The sequence below is a fragment of the Gossypium arboreum genome, chromosome 10 (genome assembly GCF_025698485.1).
Source record: "Gossypium arboreum isolate Shixiya-1 chromosome 10, ASM2569848v2, whole genome shotgun sequence".
Lineage (NCBI taxonomy): Eukaryota > Viridiplantae > Streptophyta > Magnoliopsida > Malvales > Malvaceae > Gossypium > Gossypium arboreum.
In genome coordinates, this window is record NC_069079.1 from 4,639,700 (window position 1) to 4,654,966 (window position 15,267).

The window sequence follows — 15,267 nt, forward strand, 5'->3', positions numbered from 1 at the left end:
AATTTACAATTTTACCCATAGTATAAAACTAAAATTTAGCCAACATATTTAAAATATATATATTAAGACAAAATTTGACAAATTCAAAAAGTACAAAGAACTAAAATTGATCAAAATAAAACATAAAAACTCTTAATCAGTGGTCAAGAGTTCGATCCTCGACTTGAGTATGGAGCAACTTTAAAACTCGTGATCAGTATTTATAATGAGTCTACAAAATACGAAAGATTAGTTACTAAGCTTGCTCGGTAAATACCTTTAAAAATTAAAAAAAAACATAAAAACTAACTTAAACATAATTTTTTAAACCAATAGATGAATTTTATAATATAAAATTTGATAGTTTTTCAAAAATATCATTCAATAAAATTACCATTGGATATTAATATCCGCAACATTTTAGTATTTTCAAACTGCCACATTTTTGTAAGAAGAGGAAAAAAGAAGGAAAATTCAAGTCTTCACATCCTTCCATGCTTTGCTTTGGATTGAAATGTCAAAAGAGAAAAAAGAGCATAATAATAATATTATCATTAAAGTTATAGTTCAGAGAGACTAATTAGTCTAATTAGGGCTTGTGAAGAAATGATTAAATATAATTCCCCTTTGTCCCCTCGCCTCTCCAAAAGAAAAGAAAAAAAAACAGACCAACTCTACATAAATTTATCCCATTTCTTTGCTCATATATATACCTTTGAAACTCTCTAATACGAACAAAAGACAAAGACAAAATGATCATGTAACAACAAAAACCCAAAACACACTTACAAGACAAGATAGGCACATGATGATGATGAGATGTGACATATTGGGTCATATTATATTATAAATACTGTACTCTATATATTATATGGTCGACAATGAGCTACAAAAAGTAGTCATATACACAAAGCATGCAAAGGAATCTTATCGTATCATAATTTTGGTTTAAGATTACAAACATATATTGTCGGTAAAAAACATTGATTATTGGATTAATTAAATGGACATTGGACCTAAAAAGATTTTGCTTCAACCTCAAGCAACTCTTAATAAAAATTATTCCCTATCCAATATGAGATCATCAAACAGTATATTGGAATTGGGATATGGATCTAATTAAATAAAACAAAGAAACTTTCAACTTTGATAAGAAATCTTAATTATTATACCCAATGCATGAGCTTATTATGACTTTTGGGTTAAGTTGTTAATATATATATCCTTTCAAAGGTCAATGTCACCAAAAATTACTAGTATTTAATTTGTTCACGTCAAGAAATAGGCAGGATCTTACCATTGTAATCAGAAAATCTTTGCTGACAATATTTCATTATAATACGAGTATTTTCTTCTCTATCTAATAATGATATTTTCACAAGCAAAATGCATTGAAAATTTTTCCTCTATAAATTCTTTTTGGAGTTATATATGGTGGTTTAGTTAATTTAATGATTTATGTATTATTAATATATTAAATATAGTTTAATTTTGCTATGTCCAACAAATTAAATCAATAATGGAAGTGGAAAGGTGCTGACCCTCACTTTTCTTTTTTTTTCTTATAAAAAATATTATAAGTAAATATTTTGAAAAACTATAGAATCAAACCATTATAACACATACATAGATGATTCTACGTGCACATGATGGGATTAGAGAACCGTACATGCAAATTGTAAGACTTAAATCTGAGTAATCAAGATGCAAGACCTCAACTTTCGCTAACAATATTAAAGCTTAATTGCATATAAAGTCTCACTTTTGCATTATATGAAAATAATATTTTTTTGGTAGAAAAAAGATAGTTTAGAGCGAAAAACTCAAAAAATTATACTAGTGACTCAAAGTAAGAACATAATCCGCCTCAATTAAACTTCTAGCTGATTGCGGTGGTTTTTCAAACCAATGAATTTCTGTGGAATACTTAACCATAAAATCAACTACTGTAATTTGCGACCTCCTCATCAAATGTACTTAATACATTTTTAGTATAAATTCATCAAATGTACTTCAAATATTTTCACTTTTTAATATTCAATATTTCATTTTTTTTACTACACTTAAAATGGAACAAGACTCTGTTTTTAAAATCTAAAAACTACATTAACAATCTATTAAATAATTCCACTCTTTGAAAATAAAAATCTTCCCTATATGAATATTCCTTGCATATTCTCTTCACTAATTGACTAAACTTGTATTGGTATTGCTTGAAATACATTTGCTTGCTTTAAATATATGCATAATTTGAAGTTTGAAAATGGTGGATGTTAGGTATTCTATTATATCATTCAAAGCTACAGCTCATGAGAATGCAATTTTTTTTTGTAAAAAAAAGAAAGATTTAATGAAAATGAATGAATTCAATGAACATTTAGATTTCTCATTGATTTGATAGATGTAACATCAAACCTATTCATAATTTGATTTTTTTTTTCCTTTTTGTTAGCTATAATACTCAATGTTTAAACTTATATTTTGAATCTATGATTTTGGCCTCACAAATTTTTTATTGCATCAAATCACCCCATCCAACACAGATTGGCATATGTGAATTCAAGATATGAAAAGAGAATAAATTTCTATAAAAGGGAGAAATAGGGTGGCTGCAAATATCAAATAGAGGAGTTTCATGGATTTACTTAAATTGACAATATTGGCATAAAGTTTAGGTGAGAAAATTTGATAACTGATTGCTTCATCAAACTTTTGTCCCCTAATTTCTCAATCCCATATTCTTCAAAAATGGCCACAATTTGACTATTGTTTCTCAAGTTTTAATTTGGTCAGTAATAAAAGAGAATCCTATACAAAAGTCAAATGAGAAAAAGAAAATACATGTGAACTAAATTTAGTGTTTAGTTCAATTGATTGATTGATTATTAAGAAGTGACCTCAACAACATCAATTTTTATGGTTTATTAGGAATGTTATTTGAAATTTGGACACTAAACTCAACATTTGAGTTAAGAACAGTAATTTTGTAACTACAACAATAACTTTAAATAAATTGGTAAGATGCATTAATCTCTCATTGAAAAGTAAATATTTTTGAGCATATAGGAGACTGTATAATAAATTATATTATATATATCTTTTAGGAAGAGAATAATGATCTTGATTAGTGGTATTAGAGTAATCTTTGATTATTTGATTCCTCGTTGAGCACCCCCAAGAAGTGAAGTAACCAGGGTGGACCAAACGTGGTTCTATGTTGAATCCTTGAGGTGAAGTTGTAAAAAGAATAATAAAAAAGTTCGTAATTGAATAAGTAAGGCGGATCAATTTTAACTCCACGTTAAATCCTTAGAGTAGGGTTGCAAAAAAAAAACCTATGACAAAGATTAAAAAAAAGCAAATCTAATCATTAATCCCATGTGGAGAAAGACTAAAAAAATATTCTTTGAATATACAAGAAATTTCAATATTTCATTTTATTTTTGAAGAATTTTTTTTTTATAATTTTCACATGATTTTTCAGATGTTGTAAATTCTAATGGCTGTACTTTTTCCGCACAGCATCATCATATTCCATAAGAAACAAGCAAGCATGTCACGAGTTCAACACCAAAGACTTAGAATTTTATAATCATTAATACCCTTTTTTTCCCCTTTAATAATGTAAGAATTTTGGCAAAATAGACTTCCATTTTCCGCCAACAGACAACATTTGTAGTCTGGATATTCCCTGCCTAGTATTTGCATGTTGCCAATCACTAACACAACCTAATTATATGTCTTGTTTTTCACATGAATTAGACTACCAAATAGTATTCAATTTCACCATTTTCCACAACTCTGGGACCCTTTTTCTTCCAATATATATATATATATATATATAATATTAACAGAAGTTGAGCTTGGAGGTCAAGATGGAAGGGATGATTTTCTTGTTTAGAAAATAAAGTAAAAACTCTTTCCTAAATGAAGTATATGAGATTATTTGAATTATGAATATCTTAAATTGAATTCCAGATCAAATTATTATAATTGTATAACAATATTTATATATATATGTTCAAATTTCTAAAAAAAATATTGAATAACACTTAATTCGAAGTTTGACAAACATGATTATGATAATGATTATAATATTTTGATGAAGAAAAAGATTAATTTCCATTTGTTTGACTAAAATTGCTTGACTAATTTTTTCTAAACAAAAATATGAAATGATTGCTCACCTAACTAACTGACCAAATGGGTTGTGTACTTGTTCCTTCCAAAGCAGCAAAGTGTGCAGTTGTTGCAGTGAAGCACTTCCATTTTTCTCTTTCATTATTATTGTTGTTCTTCGCTTTACCCACCCTCCTCTGTTCTCATAATCTATATTATGGCTACCTATTTTTTCCATCACATTGCAATTTACCCAAATCTATATGTTGCCAAATTCACTATTTATAATATATTGATATTATTATTATGACGAAGAAAATTAAATAAAAACATATTAAATGTATATATTTTTTAGAGTGAATAAATAATAAATATGTGATGGGAGCTACGAGTGAGCAATAAAAATCGAAAAATCAATTTAAATTGAGGTATTTGGATGGTTTATGAGATGCATGTTAGAAAATCGTGTTACTTGAAATCAAACTGATTTCTATTTTTATCTAATTTATAATTAAATTTATTTTTACGATATAAAAAATATTTTATATTTAAAAGAGTGAAATGACTTAAAAGATTTATATAAAAATATTCTTTGAAAAAGGCCATTTAAATAAAATTATTGATTATTTTTATTTACTTGAAAATATTTTTTAAGAAAAATTACGAGAAAAACTTTAAAATTTTACCAAATAACATTCAAAATCCAATAAACAAAATTTATTTTCCCAAAATAAGCCTCAAAATAAAAAAAATAAAAATTGAAAACCGAATGAACTAAACCAGATTATGATAGACAATTCAAAAAAGCCCTACTGAATTGAACCAATATCACTTCTGCTGTGAGAAAGCATAGTTTATAAATGTATTTAACCTTTAAATTAAAAAGGCTAAAATCTGCTCCAGATCATTATACTCTTTATACATTTGAAATATAGTCCAATTGTTAACATTATTAATATTTTTTGTTAAATTCATTGGTGTGTGACATTTTGAAATAAAAAAATGATGTTATAATAAAATTGAATTTAATTCAAAAATATTAACAATTGAATTTTTATTTTTAAATTTAAAAAGTAAAAAACTAAACTCCATAAAATAAAAATAAAAATTAAATTTCAAATATAAGAAAAATACAACTACATAAAAGCATATTTTAACCAACTAAAAATCACATAGTGCAAATATATATATATATACCTTAAATAACAGTGTTAAGAAGAATTAATTCTTAATGAGGAATGTTTTTGTAGGGTAGTGAAACCCTAGATCATTGACCCAAATGGTAGGAGACTAGAGTTGACCAAAAATATGATTAATTATTGGATCCATTAACTCAAAGATTTTGGCATTGAGCACCTCATTATGAACTGTGGCCTTGTCACTGGCCCCATTTGCCTTGCCTTATTGATTTTTTTTTTACAAAAATAAATTTAAATTCCATGTCATTTATTGTATTATCCTTCACCACCTTTCTCTTTTGGAAATGGAGGCACAAATGAATGATTTTGGCATGCACCCAAAGTTGGACAATTTGACAATTCATGTTCTTCTGCCTCCACAATCTATCATAATTATTCAAGCCTCTTTCTCTCTGATCTCTCGTTTTAATTTTATAAGTTTAAAGTCTTTATATTTTGTATTTTAAAAAAATAAAATCTTTTTGTATAAAAATGCAAAGAAATGTCTCAATAAGTGCTCTTTTCTACTGTTTTTTTAAATTAATAAATATAGAAATAAAAAGTTAACAAATATCACTGACAAAAAAGAAACCGCATGATTTCAATTAATATATATATATATATATATATGTATATGTATGTAACCATTGGTATTCATTATTTTATGGGCTAGTGCAGCATGCAAATATGTTTTAATTAATAATTGACCAGAAAATTCAAGCATCATAAATGGCCGATCATGCATATCTAAATTTCAAAAAAGTTGAAGGTTTATTTATTTATATGTGTTGTGGCGGAGTAAAGGGATTGGCAGGTCTGTGGCTTTTAAAATAATTTTATTATTTAAATTATTTATAATTTATAAAATTTTAATTAATAATAGTAAAATTATATTTTATCTCTAAAATAATAAAAATTTAATTTAATTTTTAAAAATTATAAAAATATAAACTATTAAAATGATGAAATTATATTTTTATTATTATAAAAATATAAATTTAATTCTAAATACGTGCGCATTGGAGTTGGGTCCTTAATTGTTGGTCAAACTGTATTATGTATGTAATGATTAATGTTGAAAATATAATTCAAATTAACATGTTATTTTCCTACCTACGCATGCTGCACTCACCCTACTTTCTTTTTATTATCCAAAATCATTTTTAAAGTACTTTTAAGAGATTAATTGTTTTATTTAAATTTAGAAGTAATGAAATTATGGAACATATACTTGTTTATATTTAAAAATCTAGCTAATATCATTATATTTTTAGAGATAAAATTTATTAATAATTTTAAAGATAATATTATTGAGAGAGAAAATTATAAATTTTAAAATATTTAATATTTATAAGTTATAAAATATACATAAAAAATATCTAATATTAATACATTAAAAATTCTAAACAATAGTAGCATGCAAATTAAAATTAAAATAGAAGTCATTGAATAATAATAATAATAAAGTAGAATTAAAAAAGTGAAGCTAAATGTGTCGTGTCAGACTGGTGGTGATATGTCTTTTGTCCAACCAAAATCTAAAGAAATGGGTCCGCACCTCAGACCTTTTGCTTATTTAATAACACCTCAACCCTAATTCCGCTCTCATTATTTCTCTCTTTACCTATTCTTCATCTTCTTCAGCTAGTATGTGTTGGTCCTTGAGTTTCAGCTACCTACTCTAATATTATATATCATCTCCCTGTAGGGAAAACAACCTGCAATTAAACTAGGGTTTGAGCTTTTTCTTATTGACAGTAAAGTTTTAAGACTTGTAAAGGTAATCCTACAATATACACAGAGAGAGAGAGAGAGAGAGAGAGGGAGTAGTGGTGGTACTGGTTAAGAATGAAGGAGAGTGGAGGAAGAAAGCAGGGAGCAGCGTCGCCATGTGCAGCATGCAAACTTCTAAGGAGAAGGTGCGCCCATGACTGTGTTTTTGCTCCTTATTTCCCAGCTGATGAGCCCCACAAGTTTGCTAATGTCCACAAGGTCTTCGGTGCTAGCAATGTCAACAAGATGCTTCAGGTTTTCTTTTATTTGGGATGGCTCCCCTTTCTTCTTCATTCCCATGCCCCTTAAGCTTTGCTCAAACTGCTGTGACTTCAATTAATAAATTAACATGATGTCACTATGAGCTCATGGATCAGCAAGCTGATGGATTTAAACTTGCAGGAACTACCGGTGCACCAACGGGGAGACGCTGTGAGTAGCATGGTGTATGAGGCCAACGCCCGGGTACGTGACCCCGTATACGGTTGCGTGGGAGCCATATCATCACTGCAGCAGCAGATAGACACCCTTCAAACCCAATTGGCACTGGCCCAGGCAGAGGTGGTGCACCTCAAGGTGAGGCAGACTGCATCCTATTCACATCATGGATTCGCCCCTACAAGCCCAACTAATAGCGGGTCACCCTCTTCCAACCACGGTTCACAAGTCAAGCCCATTTTTGACATGGACGTGGTAATGGACCAGGCTAGCTTGGGAGAACCCATGTGGTCATGCTAGCTTAATTATTATATATTATTACTCTATATAGGCTACATTTTTGTCACCCTATGCTTAATTTCCCTTACGGTATAATACCTAAATCCTTTATATACAGCAATTTGAATTGAAAAAAAGGGAGGTGGTGGCAGTAGCGGTGGCGCTGTGGCGGCGTCAAGGTCATTTAGCTTATTATAGTTTTGCAAAGGTCATGTTCATTAACTATATATTATGTACATATACAATTTTAACCTTATATATGTTTCCCCACCCAAGAAAATACCCTTATATAGTGAGTAATTTACATAATTTACTGAAGCTGGTACATAAATTTCTCCATTATAGCGAGTACTTTTATATAATGGACCGATGAAAACCTTATCTATTATTTCCTCGGATATAAGTTACCCAGACTCAGAGTATATAAAATATATAACATATACCTGAATGATTATTATACCGTAAAATCTTTATCAGATACAATTATACAAATATCAAATACGAACAAGAAAGTAGTTCCACAATTCAACCAAAGAGCATAATTGCCAATGTTTTTTTAACCAAATCAATAATCAAATTGATCAAGACTATCAGTTCACTGGTGCGATTGATTTAACTAAAAAGAAAAAAGATATTCAATTCAACCAATTTTTAAACCGATTCAAAATAATCCATACTAATTCTCCATCTAATCAATTCAAAATCATTATCATTCACTAAACTGATACCTTGACCTACGGATCAGGTCCAGTTCAAACATTCTTAGATAATTGTGGTTGTCCAAACATTCTTAGATAATTGCGGTTGTTGATGAACTAAGTCCGATAATCGTCCCACATCAGTACATATTACAGTGAACTATCAGCATTCAAACAAGAGTTGGGAAGTCTCAAATCGGTAAAAAACACCAGAACTCAAAAAATCAAACCCAAGTTTATGAAAACATACCAGTAAAATTAACATGACCACCTTAGACAGATCCATTGCAACCATCATGCATCCCAAAAGAGTTAAATAATTTGAAGGAAATGTTTTTCCTCTCTTTCTCTCTCCTTTTTTTTTTCTTTTTTTTTTCCATATATATGAACTAAATAATTAACTGCCTCTTTACTTTGTCATGAAGCCCCCTGCCAATATGGTGACAGAAATATCCTCGTTGGTACATCCTGTTACAGCCAAGATATGCGCCATTGTAGGCAAATCGAAAACGTACTACATTTAGGTACATCTCTGCCAGATCACTCTGACCATTTATGGATATGCAAAGTTCAAAAATATCAATAACAATGGTCAGAAATCAGTATCCAATCATACACGCTCATTTCAGTAAAAGTACTACCATTCTTTTACCGCCTCACCAACGATTCTAATGATTCTCATGTGCATGCCTTCTATGTTCTTTATCTGCATAACTACTCCGGCCCGATTTTTGCCCATCTTCCGTGGCATCATGATTGTAACTTGACATGTACTCATGGCGCTTCTTCCCTTCCAATTGTCTTTCAGGTGGACTTCCGAGTTTTCTCTTTCGGCTGTTCACCATTGGGGAAGCATCATCCAGCATTTCACCTTCTTCAGCACCCTCTGTTTCAAATCCTCTAGAAGACTGCCCCTCCGTAACAAAGGTATTCCCCTCTCCCATTTCCCCATGGTCCTTGACATGATCTTGATTCTCATTCCTAGACCAGCTCTGTCGATGTTCTCTCTTGATTTTCTCGTCTTCCACAGCCAACTCAACCCCATCCTCCAGCTCCCTCTCAATAAGATCATCTTCATCCATGACATCTTTTTTCTTCATTGTTTCCCCACGAGACTTCCTCCTTTTCTCAAGCGCAGCCTTCACCTTATCTTTGTCGATTTTAATAGCCTCTTTGGGAGATTGGCTGATGGGCCCTCCTCTAGTGTCCAAGTTTCGTCCAATCACACTGCTAGCCCTACGTGATGCTCCCTCATCTCTCCATTCGCCTGTTTCTTGAATGTCATTTCTTCCACCATTTCTTTCCTGGTCGTCTTCCCCAGTTCGCTCATTTGCAGACCTAGACTTATTTGAAACTTCCCTTGTGTTCTCTTTATGGGGCAATTGCTCAGGATGTTGATTATCCTTGGTTTCCATATCCATCTTGTGATCGGTGATAACACTGCCCATCTCTCCACTGCCATTATCATTACTTTGATTTTGTGCAGCTCTTGAAGGCATCCCATGATTGTCTGCAGATGAATGGTCGGCTGCTGACCTTGACGATGCTTGTTTTTCCTCACTTCCAGAAGGATGTTTTGCTGGGGCTCGATGAGTTGCGCCACCACCAGCACTTCCTTCTACTTCACTACCTTGAGATGGGGGTACTCTGTTTTGCTCATAAAGTTCCAGCATTTGATTACTAACCTCTGCAAGATAACCACAATGACTAAGTAGAATATCCTACAAAAGCCACATGGAAAAAGACGCAAAAAGACAGCTAAGCTATTACTGCAACATCCATGGCCTTTCACAAAGCATGGGAATAAGCAGACTGCCTACCAAAACCAAAGGAAAGACATGAAACAGATAGCTGTAACCAGTGGTTGGATGAATTTTAAGAGAAGCAACCATAAACAATACCAGTTCCATGGGACCATTTAGTAACTGTCGAATTTTATTTGCAAGATCTTCATTACAAAGTAATGGAGAGGAAACCAACCCTCTAATTGGCGTGGGGTGACATCAAATTCTTGCCACCAGACCTTCTCACCATCTGACGGAAGCTTCACTTTGAGGAACTTGGCAGCAAGGAAAATGGCACCGGCCGCAATGTGATGGGGCTTAAATTGCAGGCAGAGCGACGTCCTCAGCCTGCATGCCGCTTTGCAGTGTGTCAAAATTGAGCACTAGGAAGAGATCATTTTAAACACTTGAAGAAACACCAGTTAAACATACCCATCATTAACAAAATTCCATGCAACTTGAGCAAGAGCATTCTGGGCAACCTTGAATTTCTTTATAGCCTCAACTAGAGGTTTATATGGGTGATGGACATTGAGGTCAAAACCCAAAGTTGCAAGTACAACCCTCTCCCCAAGTAAAATTAGTTCCTTTTGTTGCTCATACACTTCCTGCAATATATATCAAGGTTAATGAGTCCCTCATATAACTACAACTGTGCAAACAGAACGGTTTTTTTTTTTTTCTCTTTTAAAATAAAGAGGAGTAAGATATGCCACATTTCAAATTAACTTAAAAAAGTTAGGTAGCAAGGAGATGCTTTGCCCAAGAACACAGTGGTTCGAGGGAAAATGTAGAATCTGAGCAAGAATTTACTTTGAGTTCAAGAGGAACAGAAGGAAAGGGAAGAGATCTGAGCCAAGTATTTAAACACATTGGCAACATATAACCCCATAACAACAGATTGGACAAATTTTACATGAGACTAACATCACAAAGGTGAAGTTCTCGACCTGAGTACAGAACTGTGCATGGGAATTTGGGCTCGTTAGATTTATAAAAAGGTTAAAAAACTAGAAGGGCCAGTCTTACATGCCTAAGGAATAAGAAACCGAGTGGAATAGATAACTAAAAAGCACGAAAAATGAATGAGAAAGATTATACAAATGGAATGGCAAGTGAGAGCAGGTTAGAGAACAATTGCACAAGTCAAGTAGCAACAGACACGACGTACAAGAGGCAACTTGAGCATCGGAAAGAAGCACACAAATAGACTGGTAAAAGCACCACTAATTTGAAGAATACCTTCTGTTTGATCCTCTGGGCTGCAGCAGGATCCTTTTTGTGTATTATTTCATAGGAAACAAGAATAACATCCTTTAATGGCCGAGGTGTCTCTTCAACCTTCCCAGCAAGGAACATGCACACAGTGGCAATGGTCTGTCAAGCATGGAAATGAAGTTAGGCAGGTGATGATAAAAAATGTTAAGACTCAGTATTAAAAATCTACATCAGAAATAGAATGATTGGTTAAGTGGACAAAAGGAATTATGTTACAAGCTAATATTATAACACTTTTCACCCCTCAACCATTCTAATATACCAATCAACATTATGTCATCCAAAAGAATTGCTAAGTGAATAAAAATTCATAATGAAATAGAATCAAAAGACAAAGACAGCTTAGATTTCTAAAAGGAAACACATGCTATCTAGAAAATAAAGAAGTTTTAACAAGATTAACCAGACAATGATAATGATAACTCACCCTTCTATCATTCTTTGCATGTGATTGTCGAATAAAAAACCGATGACAAAAGATAATTGCCGTAGCTATTGTTACCTGAGGCCTATATATCAGGTCAGAAATTTAGTCAAATTCATTCAGTCTGAGCCAATAAATATCCACATGCTTATGACACATAATGTTAGAACTGCAGATCTTTGTTCAATCAGACAACAGGTGGTCAGAACAACTCCTTTCACCCATAAGGTTGTAGAGAGTAAAAGAAACGATGATAATTACATGGCATGCTTTCAGGGCTTGATCAACTATTCATAGATCATGCAGTCACATAAGAAAAGCACTGCTCAACAGACCCCTTCTTATGTTGATGGCTTGATGCAGAACACTTTTTCCCATAATAAGTGCAGTATACTTCACTAGAGATAAAACAAGTGTAACAAAAAAGGGGAAATAACGACAGACTGACAAACACACAGACAAACAAGAGTCATGATGTGCAAACACAAGACCATCTACTGCATCAGTCTGCTCACAAACAACTATATTCTTTCAGTATATCAGGCCATAGAGACTCAGGATAGCTCACTAAAAGGCATTATAAAACCAGGAAATGCTGCCTAAAATGATAGGTGATAGCAGCAGTGACCGATAGTACTGACAGGAAAATAAAAGATACATTATTTTTTTAAAAGTATAATGCTAACCTTTAGATCATGACTTTCTGTTATAAAATTATAATTAGTTGATTTCAAGTTGTACTCTCCGTACAGATACCAACAGTGAAATAATTAGGGATTTGCAACAAAAAAAATCTCAACATTTGGACATTGCCATTTAACCATTTTTCATGCTATAAACTTTACAGAGAATTGAATACAGAAATCGGCCACCGCCGGAACTAAGCGGCATGCATCTACACATAGGCTAGGCCTTTTAAATGATGCTTCATGATAAGAACCACTACTAATGAAACCCAACTTTCAAGTTCAAAAGACAAATCCGGCATTTGCAGAATCTAACCACAAGAATACTGCACATGAATGTAATCCATGAACTTACACTTTTAGCCTCATGCCCAAATCCTGCAAAAATGTACAGTATGACTTGCGTAAGTATGTCTCTTTCTTCAAGTCAATACCATCCCTTCTAGACGGGGAATTTTCTTCTATTTCTTTTCTTGAAAAATACCAACGGCCTACTTCCTCTTGCTTTTCTTGAGAATTTCTAGAAGGTCCAGTATCAGATGTTGAATGATGTGAGGAATCCCCGGGTAACATCCCCGCCATTTATAAATATCTCCGAACACTATAATACTGCAGACAAAAGACAACTCCTTATAGGAGCAAGACTTTATTTCTTCATAACCAGCCAGTAGTATTATTCTGATCAGTGACAAAACATTGCCAGTGTTAATGTTAACATGCAGAACCAAAACTGGCCTATGTATGATACATCTAAAAGAAAAAATTCAACAATGCCTTCATTCCAGTTTAATGATCAACATTATGACATAGTAAACCATAGAAACTTGTCAACAAAATAGCAAGAACATCATGACCAATTTTGGTTCTTCTTTGGAACCTTTTCAACCTGATTATTATAAATAAAAAAATCCAATTGCAAAGAAATCGACCCATTTATTTGCTATAAATTGGTAAGGGTTCCTGTGACAGGGGATGAACATCGATAGGGAACATATCCTAGGTTAGATTCATGTCATGGAGCCCAGTGACTAAATCTCCTATAGAAGTTAAAGACGTTGTTAAGGCCAAATTGCAACATTTTGGAGTAGAATTTTTAATAATTCCATCTCCCTTCTAATGGCATCCCCACATTTTCTATGACATTAATCCTTTCTTCAACAGTAGTACAACGAAGTTAATTAAAAAAGCACTCAGTAAAATACCTCGATTCATAAATATTTTCCCTTGACACACTCCCCAAAAGGAACTTATAATATTAAGTACTACCAACAATAAAGAACATGAGAAACGTCTCATTAGCAGTACATAGAACTATAGATTGAAAGTGAAAATATAAAATAGTCAATATTTTCACATTTAAATATTGATTATCTTAAACCTATCTGTATACTCATTAGTTCGGAATATCATAAGCATATATTTTGTCAAGACTAATCATATAAAAAGTAGCATATTAAATTTCTATGAAGAAATATAAAAATTCAAAAAAGAGAAAAACATCATTGAATATACAAAACAGAGAAAAAAATCGCCCAAGCCACATAAAAAAAAGAAGGGATTTTTAATTGCAAAATAAAGGGAAAATCTACGATTGATCTAAAATTTTACTTAAAACATAATTCTTGTTATTTAGGGTGAAGCTTTAATAAAGAAAAAACAGAAAGAGAAAAGGAAAAAAAAAAATCAGTCGTCTGAAAACCTAGGTCACGAAGAACCCACTCGAAGCAGAATCAAAATCGAGGATTGCGATTATAGAATTCTTAATATTCGCATATCAAAAGCTTGGTGCTTAAAATTCCTCCAAACTTAGATCCGAAAATCTTTTCACTCAAGAATAAATATAAAATCTACGTATTTTTTTTCGTTCTCTAGGTTTTTTCCGTCTCTAAGATAATGAGAAGAAGAAATAGAAGAAACGAAGACTTAAGACCTAATAAATTTGAGAAAGAAAATTACCTGACGGGGGCGTAGGCCGAAGCAGGCTCTTTGCTGCTCTCTTATAGCTCGCTTCTTCGTTCTTCCTCTTCCGTCTCTTTATTTTTGTTTTACTCTGCGTGTGAAAAAAAAAAAAGGATTTTGAAGCCAATGTACACTAAAAATTTGGGGATTATATATCCATGGCTTTATGAATTTACATAATAACCCTCTTTTCTTTTGGAATACAAAGAATACCCCTGGAATAACTGGTCTGTTGCAATTTACTCCTCCCATTAGCGATGTAATAAATAACTCCTTTTTTGGAGGATCCGGTTTCCTTTCCGAAATTCTTTTTGGAGGATCCTATTTTCGAAATTTTTTTCTTGATCATTTAATTTGTTTTATATTACACTTAATTTTAATATATAATTAATATACTTAATCACTCCACTCAACATTTATTAATAAAAGTATTTTTTTCTAAACTTAATATATTTTATCACTAGAATCATAAAAATATTTTTCTAATCTATTATTTGGTAAGATCTTTTCAAAATTATATTGATGATTAAGGTATTAAAAGAATAATTGCATTGATGATGTGAAATTCTTGTATCTTTTGTCCGTAAAAATGTATTAACTAATTATTTAATAAATTTTAATTTTAACGAATAAAATAAGTAAAAATACAAAACATATCTACTCCACGTTAGA

General features: G+C 31.9%; 2 protein-coding genes across 6 annotated transcripts; one reads left to right on the top strand and one right to left on the bottom strand.

Moving 5' to 3' along the window:
• Positions 1–6,812: 6,812 nt before the first annotated feature.
• LOC108488758 (LOB domain-containing protein 4-like) lies at positions 6,813–8,154 on the top strand. Its single transcript, XM_017793043.2, has 2 exons — positions 6,813–7,304; positions 7,452–8,154. Exons 1-2 carry the CDS (start codon positions 7,125–7,127, stop codon positions 7,785–7,787), a joined length of 516 nt encoding a protein of 171 aa, XP_017648532.1. The 5' UTR covers positions 6,813–7,124; the 3' UTR covers positions 7,788–8,154.
• A 526-nt stretch (positions 8,155–8,680) lies between these two features.
• LOC108489367 (cyclin-T1-4) lies at positions 8,681–14,746 on the bottom strand. 5 transcript variants are annotated; one of them, XM_017793876.2, is made up of 7 exons: positions 14,593–14,746; positions 12,992–13,245; positions 11,954–12,035; positions 11,491–11,625; positions 10,681–10,856; positions 10,445–10,596; positions 8,681–10,151 (listed from the first exon to the last, which is right to left on the bottom strand). In XM_017793876.2, exons 2-7 carry the CDS (start codon positions 13,216–13,218, stop codon positions 9,133–9,135), a joined length of 1,791 nt encoding a protein of 596 aa, XP_017649365.1. In that variant the 5' UTR covers positions 13,219–13,245; positions 14,593–14,746; the 3' UTR covers positions 8,681–9,132. The 5 variants fall into 5 exon arrangements, with proteins under 5 accessions (XP_017649365.1, XP_052875827.1, XP_017649364.1 ...); XM_053019867.1 differs by having other exon boundaries at positions 12,992–13,265; XM_017793875.2 differs by having other exon boundaries at positions 12,992–13,314; positions 14,593–14,745.
• Positions 14,747–15,267: the final 521 nt, after the last annotated feature.

Bases quoted from the DNA above. Each gene is read 5' to 3' on its own strand.
- LOC108488758 (XM_017793043.2), top strand. From the start codon at position 7,125: ATGAAGGAGAGTGGAGGAAGAAAGCAGGGAGCAGCGTCGCCATGTGCA. The intron at 7,305-7,451 runs GTTTTCTTTTAT...TTAAACTTGCAG, and splicing joins ATGTCAACAAGATGCTTCAG to GAACTACCGGTGCACCAACG.
- LOC108489367 (XM_017793876.2), bottom strand. From the start codon at position 13,218: ATGGCGGGGATGTTACCCGGGGATTCCTCACATCATTCAACATCTGAT. The intron at 12,036-12,991 runs GTAAGTTCATGG...CCTGATATATAG, and splicing joins TTGGGCATGAGGCTAAAAGT to GCCTCAGGTAACAATAGCTA. The intron at 10,597-10,680 runs GTATGTTTAACT...AGCGGCATGCAG, and splicing joins TGGAATTTTGTTAATGATGG to GCTGAGGACGTCGCTCTGCC.